The sequence below is a fragment of the Podarcis tiliguerta genome (assembly GCF_965153285.1).
Source record: "Podarcis tiliguerta genome assembly, chromosome: 5".
Taxonomy (NCBI): domain Eukaryota; kingdom Metazoa; phylum Chordata; class Lepidosauria; order Squamata; family Lacertidae; genus Podarcis; species Podarcis tiliguerta.
The window spans coordinates 29,352,574-29,366,966 of record NC_139538.1 but is presented as its reverse complement, the minus strand read 5'-3'; the positions used below and the strand labels follow the sequence as shown (position 1 = coordinate 29,366,966).

The following is a 14,393-nucleotide window of genomic DNA, read 5'->3' as shown; positions in this document are numbered from 1 at the left end:
TTAGTGTTCAGATCAAGTCAGCAGTTAGCTTCTTACCCCTGTTGCCTGTAGATGTTGCCTAAATTCATCCATTGTTGTGTTTGAGATGCTCATATCCCTGAACATTCCTTCCAGTTTTGATGTGAATTGACATCCACATTCAGTCTATAAAAAAGAAGAGAAGAATTCTTTTAAAATTATATATGCCATTATATATATTTTTTCAGGCCACATACTTGGAACCAGAGCATTACAAAATATAGAGAATATGTTTGAACTTGTTAAAGATATGAAAAAGCAAAACACATTCTGTTTGATTCCAAACATCAGTTCCAACAGTAGAAAACATCCCAAAATGTTTACCTCAAAATGTTGTGCTATTAATGCAAAAGTATGTCATGATTTTAATGGTTTATGGGCAGGATATAAATATATTACTACTACTACTACACCATACACCAGGTTGGGGGAGGGAAAAAAGTTGTTCTGTAAATGAACAGAAGAACCTGCTGTCCCAATCTTTTAAAAAATATAACAAAATATGTCTTCCTTATTCTTTATGTTTAGGAGGAAAGTTACAACTTTTGAATCAGGCTTTAGAGCCTTCCAAGATATTCTGAATGACGTGCTATCTCCTATTGTTTTATATTGTTGGGTTTCTGTTTTTATTAAATACCACTCTGTCTTAAGAGGAAACACAAAAATAAAGAACCCACTGTATAGGAACATACACAAATAGAAAAAACGGGTTCAGGTCAGCATACAGAGTCACATGCCTTTGTATACTGGCTTGAACCCGTTTTTTTATTTATTTGTGTATGTCTTGAGAGGAAAAGCAGGATATAAATGATTTCAAATTAATTATAAATTTCTACCCAGTTGCATTCTTCAAATCCCAGTTTAGTTCCAGCTGTACTATCCAAAGAAGCACATTATATGAAGTGCTTTTTTTAGGAGGGTAAAGAAGAGGAAAAGATGGATTGGAAGGTTAGGGTGGGGTGTTTTTCAATCCTTCTCCAAGAAGGAATAGCAGGTAAGTATTCACTTTGTTGTGAAAATAAGGAAGAGGACTATAGCTTAGATGGAGAATGGGGAGGAACCTTTTGCCATGCACCAGAGGTTCCAGAAAATCTGTGAACAGGGAAAATTGACATTACCTGCTTTATTTTGTTGAGGGGGAGGAAGGGAAAGGAGAATGTTAGCCGCTTTGAGACTCCTGAAGGGGAGTGAAAGGCGGGGTATCAAATCCAAACTCTTCTCTTCTTATTCTATCCTCTTCAACTCCTCCCTGCTTTTCAAGCTTTCTGGCAGAAAATCGACTGCAGTTCCAAATACTGCAGTTTTAAGTTTTAAAAACAGTATGAATAGACTTTTGCTGGCAATGAAATTTTTTTATTGCCCTACCTTTAGTATTTAGAAATATAGCATACTGCAATGATCCCACATTAGCTAAAATTATGACAACTGAATGTTGGACTGAAACCAGTAACAAAGGGAAACAGTCACTAAGTAAAAGATTGCAGGGACTAACTTTACCTTTAGCTTAGATATCATGTTTTTCTCAGAGTCATCTGAAACACTTTTGTTTGTTAGAAGCCTCCTTGCCAAGTGCTGTTTATAGTATCGTTCAAAAACATCCTTCTCTTGCATAAACCTAAACAAAACCATTGCCTTGTCCAATATAGTCTCTACTTCTTGCTCAGTTAGCTGTAAAGACAAAAACATTATTTTTCAACCAAATGCTACCAATCTCCATCGCTAGAGATTTTGCCCACAAAATCCTATTAATTAAGAAACACTGACAGCACAATCAATGCATTTTTACTCAGAAATAAATCCTGCTCCGCTCAGGTAGTGTGTAGCATGGCAGCCACAGCCTTCTCAGGGCAGCTTCACACTTCACAAAATAACACTGTCTGTGATTCACTGTGATAAAACACTAAGTGGGAATGGGAGACATATCTTCAAACGTACGAAGGCATGGACTTCAAGTTTTTGGTGCAACAGTAACTTGTTAGGGCACAAAAGTTCAAGTACTAAATGGGAACATATTTTGCTGGGGGGGGGGCAGCAATCTGATTACATGGTTAGCATGCTAAACTACAAAGAACTTGAAGGTATCATACTGTAAGCTGGAGATGTATTGCTGTGCAAGACCCACCAGAACACATACATTAGTACCGTATTTTTCGCTCTATAAGACGCACCAGACCATAAGACACACCTAGTTTTTGGAGGATGGAAACAAGAAAAAAAATATTCTGAATCTCAAAAGCCAGAACAGCAAGAGGGATCGCTGCGGAGCGATTCCTCTTGCTGTTCTGGCTTCTGTGATACCTGCGCAGTCTGCATTCGCTCCAAAAGACGCACACACATTTCCCCTTACTTTTTAGGAGGGAAAAATGAGTCCTATAGAGCAAAAAATACGGTACTTCTGACACTGCCACCAGTAACACTTTCCTTTTTACATAGGTCATTTTTAAATGTCAATAATTATCAGCATTATCATTCTAAAAACAACTACGACTAACAGTGGTTAAGTCAATCAAGAATTATTCAGTTCTCTCTTTATTTACACATATATATAGTTCATGCAGTTGCAAAAGATTCTGACAAGCACATATAATTTGTTCAGTCAACTGCACTGCTTATTGCATTTTGAAAGTTAAAACAGTATACTTTCAGGACCGTAAGAGAACAGAAGTTTGCATAAATATATGTTGCTGTTTTGTCACAAATTTGGATAGTTGTAACTGAAAATATACTTACTCCCTTGACTCCTTTTTTTAACTTGTCATCAATAAATAATGAGAGGTACTCTGGAGACCTAGAGTTAAGGTTGAGGAAATACTCAAAGTCACCCGCAATGGTTTGTTTGAAGAGCCTGTCGTTATTGAAAGATTCTTGAAGGAAGCGATCAAACCTACTCTTCAAATCCAGTAAACCCTTAGAAAAATAAAGAATATTTTTATTTTCAGGTAGGAAGCCGTGTTGGTCCAACACAGTCAAAATAAATTAAAAAATTGTCCAGTAGTACCTTAGAGACCAACTAAGTTTGTTCTGGGTATAAGCTTTCAGGTATCTGAAGAAATGTGCATGCACACAAAAGCTTATACCCAAAACAAACTTAGTTGGTCTCTAAGGTGCTACTGGACATTTTTTTTTATTTTTATTTTTTATTTCAAATATTTTTATATTACAGGTTTCTACTGTATGTTGTATGGAAATCACATCCATTGTGAGGTTATAGGACTGAAAACTATTTGCTCATTGCTTCAAAGTGTCTAGAACACTTTACTTGACATTAGGTTAAGCTAGAAAAACCTGGTATTTTAAATGGGAAAGAAAATCCATTGTTAATATACATTTCTTTCTCAAGTGCAGAGGACAGCTAGCAAGAGGATGTTACCAGGGTTTTCACATGCATCCTGTATAACCTCAAGCACCATCTTGCAACTACCACCACCAACTCTTTTTCATTATGGTTGTATTTGCTCCTGGAGGTCCAAGTCACAGGCAACAGCCTCACATACTTGACTGTGAAGTGAATGGCAGCAGCATGTCCTGGCTCTTCCCTAGAATTCAAACATTCAACAGTTTGGGTCTTGGTGCCATGGTTTCTAGGGCATAGCAAAGTGCTCTTCACCGCTCTGTATTTTGGTTCTACCCTTGGGGAAGCATGATTTGGGGAAGGTTCTGGGAGTGTAGTCGATTTCAATGATCACTGGGCAATTTCAATGAAATCCTGAATATCTTCCCTAAGACCAAGGTGACTTGGGTGAGGATGCTGCCTAGGAGTATGTAGGCGGGGCCCCAGGATTCCAAGGTGCTTCAGATGGCTTAAAGAAGATCAGGGCTGAAATTGCCGAGGTGGCGTTTTAGTGGGCTGGTGTAGCCCTTTGTCAACAAGCGATCTCTTGGGACTTGCCCCACTTGCTTTAGAAGGATGATGTCCACCTGTTTGCTAAGAGGTGTGATCTTTACAAATGGACTCTCATGTGTGGGGTTTCCTTTGCTTCTATTCTAGCTGCTTTAGCTGCTGCAGGTGATTTTTTTTTTGTCTGTCCTGAGAAATGTTGAAGGTTTGGGTCTTGTCAGTTCTACAGGGATAAGAAAGGAGTCAAGCAAAGTTTGCCCTTTCTTGTGGCAAGTCCACCAGTGGCAGAAGAGCAGCCAGATCTGAAGTTCAATTAAGATGGGCAAATGAGAAATGTATGGTTTAATTACCTGAATATAGTCAACTGGGTTCTTTCCTTCTCCTTCTTCAGATACAAGAGCTTTACCTTGCTCTCGGAGGTAGGAGCTCATACACTCACACATTGTCTTAAGACCATTCGGCACACGGCTGAACAGCTTGTACATACAAGCAAGATCTGCAATGGGGGAGGGGGGGAGGAAGTATATTAACTACTACCAACATGGTATTTCTATCACAAGACAGCAGATGAACAGAATAAGTGTTCTCAAATTTTTGTCAACTCATATTTTAACATGAAGTCTCATTGTGAGAACACTTCCTTCTGTCCTGGAATAGCAGACACAACAGACCTGTCCTAAATGTTACCTTAATTTCTGTTCTTCACCTTTTGGATGCTATATTATTTTAAATAATAAAATCATTATGGTGATTTGCTGCAGCAGTATGGCACATTGAGTGTCTTTGAATATAAGAGCTATAAATGTTTAAAATTTAAATTTTAAAAAAATTATCAGCGCAGAGTGTCCAATTCAACAACAAAATATAGTAAAACTAATGCCAGATTACAAATTAAAAACCCTAATGAATCCTAATGCTATGTTATGCTAAGTGACCATTGGCTTTTAAACTAGGATTGGTAAATATAAATATATTTAACTAGAATTTGGTTGATCACAATAAACAAGCATGAATACCACATAAACTATTAAAAATTTTCTTGGAGATACATAACATTTTATTGCTGTTGCAAGGAATGAACTGAGCTGAAACTCATTTCAGGTGAGCTACCATCTCACTCATTAGTTACAATCACAAGCATACAGAGCACACACTAATACAAATCTGCTAATGGAACTACGCAAAGCAAAAAGTTTACATTAGTAAACATTGATGAGGGGCAGACATTATAGTTTTCTAAAATAAAATGGCATTTCTTACAAAATCTTTGGACATGTAGGAAGTATGCATAGCTTAGTCACAATAATTATTCTTTAGGCAGCTTTAGATAGAATAACGCTACTGAGGGAATGGAAAACACAGTTTTCCCCCAGTATATGTATCACTTCATATTTCAAGAGAAATCTCTAAGGAATATAGATATTCTAACAAAAAGGAATAAATATTAAGAAATATTTAGTAGTACACTTCATGCTTATAAACTACTTCAGTGCCTATAAGCAGCATAATCTGGATTTACCTTCTGTTTTTCCATTTTTTAGCATGTGAACTAGACCAGAATTCTCCATTTCCACTATAGTCTTCATATGCTTGGAAATAAGCTCTCTCTCAACAACTTTTACAATTGGCTCTTCAGTTGATTTATCAAGGCAGTGCATCACACGTTCTATTTCTTCATTAATTCTAGCTTCTACTTTCTTGATATAAACTGAAGCACTATTTTCTGCTAAAAACTTCTGGCTCTCCATCTGTATTGGAACAAAGCAGAGCACGCCATGTGATACTATAATATTCTGAAAGAATTGCTACAGATGCACTCCCCCACTATAAACATTTTTAATTGAAATAAGGCTTCATACCTATTACCTTGATGTAATCCATACATCAACCCTGTATTATTATTCATATATTACAGTATGCGATGAGGATTAAAGGATGGGGCTTGGCCTCATGTCCATGACACAGGCAGGATTTGAAGTAGGAATTTCCCAATTTATAATTCAGCTATGCTACATCAGCTCTAAACATGCCCCCTAATTAGTGATACTTGCTAGTTTAGAACCCAGTAATACAGGCTTGTGGATATTGGTTGGGATTCACTCCCACCACCATCTGCGCACCAGTGTCTATGTGGACTGTGGATGAAGCAATATTTATCTTTCTTTGGAATTGGAGCATCTTGCACTTTATGGGATTCCACTCCAAAGGACAGCCCCCCCCCCCCGAATCTGAGTGTATGCATGGAAGGGGGCTCCCACTGAAAAGCGGCAGAGATGAAAAGATGCCATGTGCAAGAAGAACACCATCTGTATGATATATAGAGAGTGTGAGACATCGCCTTCTTCTTTCCCACTGAAGCCCAAATTATGCTCTGGAGGGCCCCTACCCTACCTGCCAGAGCAGATTTTGAGGGCACAAAAAGCGTTTCAGGGAGGAGAAGAGGAAGACAAAGTTGCACTGCATAAGTGGAAGTCCATTCTGCTTATGTATAACCAGCATTGGATACAACCAAGTTTTCCTAGTTTCCAAATAACATTTTATTTTTGCTAGATGTTTGGGACAGTGAATCTTTAAGCAGCATAGCAGTCAATATCTACAATTGAAAACCTTATACGGGGGGGGGGGGGAATGATTAGAAAGATTACTTGCAAGTAATTCCAAACAAATTCATTAAACAGATTAACACCAATAAACAGTTAACGTCACATACACTTGAAACATATTTTGTACCTGAAAGAATTCTGCTGACATCTCTAAAAATGGGGCTTCAAAATCTTCTTCATAGACAGATCTTCCTTCAAGGCCTAGAATCATTAACATCTGACAAGCATTTCTGATTGCTCCTCTGTCAAAATATTAAATCAGATGTAGAGATTAGATATATTTTAGCAGAAGTAGAATTTTCAGTCATTCAACAAAACATCCTCATATAATTTCCACCCTCAGCGATCAATGCAAGTCCCTCTCATAAAGGATGTAAGAATTAGAAGAGAACAAAGAAGAGACTTCTCCACTCTTACTCTGAGATTATAGTAGTTAACCCCATGCAGAGATACCAAAAATGTGTATTGCTGCTGAACTTCAAGAGGCAGTTTAAGGAATCCCTCCTTTGGTGGGCTCTTTGGAGACTATAGTGACACCAGGTTTACTCAGAACTGATAGGCTGCTCAACTTGATTTCCTAGCTATAATGATTTCTGGTTGTCTCCATTTAGATCTGGTATAATTAGGTTTTGAAGAGACTGAACCATGAACCATGAAGTCATAAATACTATCATTCTAGCTGCCATGAATTCACTAGGTGGAATTAGATACCTTCCCTTATCCTCACCGCCATCTGCAATATGCAGGCAATGGCCTGTTTTACAGACTTTAAGAGGATCACTGAGAGTGTATGCAAATGTTATGTATTATTCTGAGTAAGGGGATTGTTTAGAACCAATTGTTTTAGACAAGATTATAAAAGTTCCTTTACTGGCTCTTCTGAAAATTTTTAGGTACTTCATCTTTAAGTCACTGATCTTATTCAGTGTTCTCAAGTGCACAAAAACACACACACCAATCCCCTAATTTCACAACTTTCTCCATTTCTAGAAACTCCTCAGCTGAAAATAATAATAATTTAATAGTCATAGCAACCAGTCGGTATGCAATTTTGTACAGGAAAATAACTAAATTATGAAATCGGAATAGGAACATCACACTAGCTTATCTGTGTAAATTTGTAGATATCAATATCTTGATAAGCATTAAGGGCAATATCCAATGAACTCATTCCATTAGCACAAGGATTTATGCCTGCACAACAAAACTCTTCCCCCATCTCCAGTATATACCAATCCCATATCTACTCCAGAGTGTTGAGGGAACCCCTGGAATAGATTTGGGAGTACACAGAAGGGAAGTTCCACTGTGCAAGCAGATATACTTGTGCCAACAGAATGGGTCACACAGCACTACTCTGAATACAGCCTTTAGGGTTGTGTAGCAATGTGGAGTTGGCCAAGTTGAAATACTGTGGACACATTTTAAATTACTAACAAAGTGTTAATAGCTACTAGAGCTCCAACATTGTAACACTCTGTAACTGTGTCAGAAGAACAATTTGTTTACAAGCAAAGATGTGTTGAGAATGAAGCTCCCTAAACACTCCAAAAGAGGAGAATGTTGAATAACTGGTATATACAGCCATATATTCATAAAATGCCAATGGGCAACCTGCAGCCAAAATAAAATCAAGTTTCAAATTGTTTTTAAAATGGTAAGGAATTTGGGGGATGGGGGAGGCAAATAGCTACTGCAGTGGCAGAGAAGGTAAGAAATGGATACTGAATATATTGATGGCATGTATTTTTTAAAAAATGTTTCAGTTATCATCTTGATTTTGATAATATAGTGTACTAACAGTATTAGCCACCCAGGGAATTTTTATTGATGGCCTCGTAAAATATATCCCAATATTAATAATTAAAAATGAAAAAAAAACCACAAACAAAAGCACAACAGCAGGAAGATTAACTCATGCACACAAAACAAAGGTCTTGCAAGAATGATATCAAAGCTATTTTTTTGCAGTTGTACCTGTCCACAACTTCTCCTTTCCGTTCCCTTGCAATCATGTCCAACAATGTCTGTCGTAGATGATCCCTAATACACCCGTAACGTACAACTTGATCTCGAAAGATAATTAATCCCAAGTTGTAGACATTTTCCACATTATTTTGTTGTACATATACACGGTCCTAAAATTAAAATATAAATAATAAGGCTTTTCTACAATACCACTCTTATGCAGTTTATCCAGAGACTGCTTACAGCTACATGAGCATACCTCAGTCACCCCCTCCCCAAAACAACCTCCAATGCACTTTGTCTTGAAAACTGATACCAAAATAACTATAAGTGGTTATTGTTTATATTGCAGAAAACAACTGTCTTACAATTTTCAGGGCAAAATAAATAAATTGGAACACACTATCATTTAGATTCTCTCAAATCATGTGTGTGTTTATCACCATGTAACACACACATACCCCTAAATCGATGCAATCAAAACTTTGCCATTTGAAAGATGATAAAGCTGACCAATACAGTAGAGCTCAGACTACATACAAAGAAAAAAGAAATCTATCCCGTGAGTTATGAAAGATGTACACATGTATAATAGAGAACACTGACTGCAAGGAAGAGGAGAGCATCATAAAATGGTCTCAGGGTACCTAATCCTAAACAGGAATGGTCCTAGTCAAAACTTGGAAGAGAGACTATTTGGAAACCCTCAGAGCTCTTCAGATGAAAGCAGACATAAAAATGTAATACAATATAATACAAACACTCTCGGTAGAAGAGTGTTTTCATACGGCACTGGAAATATCAGATCTAAGAACCCAATCCTAAATTGTGCTTTGCAGGATTCCTTGTAAAGGTAAAGAGTAGCTGCTCTTTCCATTTAAAAATTAAAATTTCCAGTGACAATATGGTCCACATACAGAGTAAGACATGATATGTAAAGGGTAAAACATCTAAAACTGTGTTCAGTTCAAAACAATATTTGAATAAAGTGGAAATCTGAAAGAGCGCACTAGATAAATGACAACAACAACAAAAATCGATCCTGATCTTTTGACATTTCATTAGCAGTCTTTAGCCTAGTTCAGGAGATGATAGCAACAGATTTCACATGGAGGCATGGGTGTAGATACTCCACCGCATACCTAGAACAATGCATTATGCAGGTGCCCCACATAGAGGCCGATATATGAGCCTTTCTCTTTCATTATGTAAGCACATCTTGTTAACCTCTATTCCAATCTCAGCTTCTCAAAAGAACCGTTCCCAATGAAACTACTGAGGAGGAAAAGTGGACTCCAGTGTGTGTATGCTCCACATTCCTATCAGTTAAAAATTTCAACTGATCATGTCCAATTCTTCCATCAGTATGAAGATCTACAAGTTTGTTCTTACGACTAAATACTTCTAGCTCCAGGGAGAGAGAAAAATAAGACATTACCTACCATATACATTAGAATGTCTCTAATCATCACCATTGCTGTTTGATGATCATTCCATGCTTGGTTTAATGTTTGGAGGAAGTTGTTATTTAATGAATTTAGCACATCTTCTCGCACCTGCAAATCAAACAGAATGTTTCAAAATAACCAAGGAAACTTATTTACTACAAGTTATTGAAAGCTACTACATATACTGCTATGCTACTGTCATAAGAATAAGCAAAAAGACGTGCCAAATAACCACACTACCAGTTCAAATCGCACCACTATTAGGAAGCTCTTTGCATTTAAAAAATGGACAAGTACTGTCTGCAGATAGTCTGACTCATGAGTATATAAATGAAATATATAGATGAAACTTGTTAATTTATCATGTTTTGTTGGCAGTGTAGGCAGCTTTACCATATAGGATAAATGATACACTTAGCCCTGAAGCTCCGAGAAGCATAACCAAATTAATTTTGTGATCCTCACAGCAAGTCATATTACTCACAAACATTTACACTTCTTTCTTACTGAAAGGACAGGAAACATCTCTAGTCAGTCATGTGCATTGCTGTGCTACTGGGACTTCTCTTGTAATGTGTGCAAAATGCGAAAGGAAGAGTAATCATGCTTACTTATCAAGAGCTGACTGACCATGCCATCAGCTCTTTCCTACAATGGCATATGGAAAATGGATTTGAGTAGAAACCTTCTTGGTTGGTTCTTGGAGCCTGCTTGTTTATTTTTTGATGCCTGCCTCTTCTGGATTTCTCCCTCCTCTTTCTGTGGCAATTGCTGACTTTGTCTTCTGGATGCATTTGACGAAGCCTGCCTCTGTTCATTTTTAACTCAGCAGGTAAGTAGTAGAGCGAATGCTTTGCATGCAAAGGATCCCAGGTTTAATCACTGCCATTTCCAGGTAGGGCTGGGAAAGATGTAGCTCTGGAATACTAGAGACCTATGGCCAGTCACAGTAAACAATACTAAGCTAGATGGTCTGAGAAGGTATGAGGCAGCTTCCTACATTCCCACATGTTGTTGTTGTTGTTTAGTCGTTCAGTCGTGTCCGACTCTTCGTGACCCCATGGACCAGAGCACACCAGGCACTTCTGTCTTCCACTGCCACCCGCAGTTTGGTCAGATTCATGTTTGTAGCTTCGAGAACACTGTCTAACCATCTCGTCCTCTGTCGTCCTCTTCTCCTTGTGCCCTCCATCTTTCCCAACATCAGGGTCTTTTCCAGTGAGTCTTCTCTTCTCATGAGGTGGCCAAAGTATTGGAGCCTCAGCTTCACGATCTGTCCTTCCAGTGAGCACTCAGGGCTGATTTCCTTAAGAATGGATGCGTTTGATCTTCTTGCAGTCCATGGGACTCTCAAGAGTCTCCTCCAGCACCATAATTCAAAAGCGTCAATTCTTCGGCGATCAGCCTTCTTTATGGTCCAGCTCTCACTTCCATACATCACTACTGGGAAAACCATAGCTTTTACTATACGGACCTTTGTTGGCAAGGTGATGTCTCTACTTTTTAAAATGCTATCTAGGTTTGCCATTGCTTTCCTCCCAAGAAGCAGGCGTCTCTTAATTTCGTGGCTGCTGTCACCATCTGCAGTGATCATGGAGCCCAAGAAGGTAAAATCTCTCACTGCCTCCATTTCCTCCCCTTCTATTTGCCAGGAGGTGATGGGACCAGTGGCCATGATCTTCGTTTTTTTGATGTTGAGCTTCAGACCATATTTTGTGCTCTCCTCTTTCACCCTCAATAAAAGGTTTTTTAATTCCTCCTCACTTTCTGCCATCAAGGTTGTGTCATCTGCATATCTGAGGTTGTTGATATTTCTTCCAGCAATCTTAATTCCGGTTAGGGATTCATCCAGCCCAGCCTTTCGCATGATGAATTCTGCATATAAGTTAAATACCGTATTTTTCGCTCTATAGGGCGCACTTTTTCCCCTCCAAAAATGAAGGGAAAATGTGTGTGCGTCCTATGGAGCGAATGCAGGCTCCGCCGCGACGCGCCGGTCCTGGAAGCCGGAGGAGGAACAGAAGGGTCTCCTTCTGTTCCTTCTCCAGCTTCGCTGAAGGGCGCTGCGCCTTCTCCCTCTCTGCGCTGCGCCTCTCCTGTGAAGGAGAGGCGCTGCGCCCCTTGAGCGACGCGCCTGTTGTGCGAAGCCGGAGGAGGAACAGAAGGGACTCCTTCTGTTCCTCCTCCCGCTTGGCAGCAACGCGCCTGTTCAGCTTCGCTGAAGGGCGCTGCGCCTTCTCCCTCTCTGCTCAGCGTCTCTCCTGTGAAGGAGAGGCGCTACGCAGAGAGAGAGAGAAGGCGCAGCACCCCTTGAGCGACGCGCCTGTCATGCGAAGCGGGAGGAGGGACAGACGGAGACCCTTCTGTTCCTTCTCCAGCTTCGCTGAAGGGCGCTGCGCCTTCTCCCTCTCTGCGCAGCGTCACTCCTGTGAAGGAGAGGCGCTACGCAGAGAGAGAGAGAAGGCGCAGCACCCCTTGAGCGACGCGCCTGTCATGCGAAGCGGTAGGAGGGACAGACGGAGACCCTTCGGTTCCTTCTCCAGCTTCGCTGAAGGGCGCTGCGCCCTCTCCCTCTCTGCGCAGCGTCTCTCCTGTGAAGGAGAGGCGCTACGCAGAGAGAGAGAGAAGGTGCAGCGCCCCTTGAGCGACGCGCCGGTCCTGGAAGCCGGAGGAGGAACAGAAGGGTCTCCTTCTGTTCCTTCTCCAGCTTTGCTGAAGGGCGCTGCGCCTTCTCCCTCTCTGCGCTGCGCCTCTCCTGTGAAGGAGAGGCGCTGCGCAGAGAGAGAGAGAGAGAGAGAGAGAGAAGGCGCAGCGCCCCTTGAGCCACGCGACTGATATGCGAAGCGGGAGGAGGAACAGAAGGGTCTCCTTCTGTTCCTCCTCCCGCTTGGCAGCGACGCGCCTGTCCAGCGAAGCCGGAGGAGGAACAGAAGGGTCTCCTTTTGTTCCTTCTCCAGCTTCGCTGAAGGGCGCTGCGCCTTCTCCCTCTCTGTGCAGCACCTCTCCTGTGAGAGGCGCTGCGCAGAGGGAGAGAAGGCGCAGCACCCCTTGAGCGACGCGCCGGTCCTGGAAGCCGGAGGAGGAACAGAATGGTCTCCTTCTGTTCCTTCTCCAGCTTCGCTGAAGGGCGCTGTGCCTTCTCCCTCTCTGCGCTGCGCCTCTCCTGTGAAGGAGAGGCGCTGCGCAGAGAGAGAGAGAGAGAGAGAGAGAGAGAGAGAGAGAGAGAGAAGGCGCAGCGCCCCTTGAGCGACGCGACTGATATGCGAAGCGGGAGGAGGAACAGAAGGGTCTCCTTCTGTTCCTCCTCCCGCTTGGCAGCGACGCGCCTGTCCAGCGAAGCCGGAGGAGGAACAGAAGGGTCTCCTTCTGTTCCTTCTCCAGCTTCGCTGAAGGGCGCTGCGCCTTCTCCCTCTCTGTGCTGCGCCTCTCCTGTGAGAGGCGCTGCGCAGAGGGAGAGAAGGCGCAGCACCCCTTGAGCAACGCGCCTGTCATGCGAAGCGGGAGGAGGAACAGACGGAGACCCTTCTGTTCCTTCTCCAGCTTTGCTGAAGGGTGCTGCGCCTTCTCCCTCTCTGCGCAGCGCCTCTCCTGTGAGAGGCGCTGCGCAGAGAGGGAGAAGGCGCAGCGCCCCTTGAGCGACGCGCCTGTCGTGGGAAGCCGGAGGAGGAACAGAAGGGACTCCTTCTGTTCCCCCTCCCGCTTGGCAGCGACGCACCTGTCCAGCGAAGCTGGAGGAGGAACAGAAGGGTCTCCTTCTGTTCCTTCTCCAGCTTTGCTGAAGGGCGCTGCGCCTTCTCCCTCTCTGCGCTGCGCCTCTCCTGTGAAGGAGAGGCGCTGCGCAGAGAGAGAAGGCGCAGCGCCCCTTGAGCAACGCGCCTATCAAGCCGAGCCGGAGGAGGAACAGAAGGGTCTCCTTTTGTTCCTTCTCCAGCTTCGCTGAAGGGCACTGCGCCTTCTCCCTCTCTGCGCAGCACCTTTCCTGTGAAGGAGGGGCGCTGCACAGAGAGAGAGAAGGCGCAGTGCCCCTTCAGAGACGCGTCTGTCTGGCTTCTGCTTTAGCCCTGCGCAGCCTCTTTGGGCAGGGGGAGCCTTCATCCCGCTGCCCTGAAGAGGCTTGGCGCGGTTACCCAGAAGCCAGAACAGCCACACTGTATCCCAGAAGCCAGTTCCCTCTTGCTGTTCTGGCTTCTGGGGTTCAGAATATTTTTTTCTTGTTTTCCGCCTCCCAAAACTAGGTGCGCCCTATGGTCCGGTGCGCCCTATGGTGCGAAAAATACGGTAAGCAGGGAGACAATATACAGCCTTGTCGTACTCCTTTCCCAATTTTGAACCAATCAGTTGTTCCATATCCAGTTCTAACTGTAGCTTCTTGTCCCACATAGAGATTTCTCAGGAGACAGATGAGGTGATCAGGCACTCCCATTTCTTTAAGAACTTGCCATAGTTTGCTGTGATCGACACAGTCAAAGGCTTTTGCATAGTCAATGAAGCAGAAGTAGATGTCTTTCTGGAACTCTC

The 14,393-nt window shown here is 42.2% G+C and overlaps 1 protein-coding gene across 6 annotated transcripts in view; it reads right to left on the bottom strand.

Moving 5' to 3' along the window:
• CUL3 (cullin 3) overlaps positions 1 to 14,393 on the bottom strand; it is a 49,850-nt gene that overhangs the window by 11,389 nt on the left and 24,068 nt on the right. For all 6 annotated transcript variants that reach the window (XM_083442674.1, XM_083442671.1, XM_083442672.1 and 3 more), the window contains exons 3-10: positions 9,870 to 9,983; positions 8,437 to 8,597; positions 6,587 to 6,701; positions 5,376 to 5,604; positions 4,207 to 4,352; positions 2,749 to 2,925; positions 1,516 to 1,686; positions 37 to 144 (exon numbers count right to left, since the gene is read on the bottom strand). In XM_083442674.1, the coding sequence (XP_083298800.1) occupies positions 37 to 144; positions 1,516 to 1,686; positions 2,749 to 2,925; positions 4,207 to 4,352; positions 5,376 to 5,604; positions 6,587 to 6,701; positions 8,437 to 8,597; positions 9,870 to 9,983 (1,221 nt within the window). The remainder of the gene's footprint in view (positions 1 to 36; positions 145 to 1,515; positions 1,687 to 2,748; positions 2,926 to 4,206; positions 4,353 to 5,375; positions 5,605 to 6,586; positions 6,702 to 8,436; positions 8,598 to 9,869; positions 9,984 to 14,393) is intronic.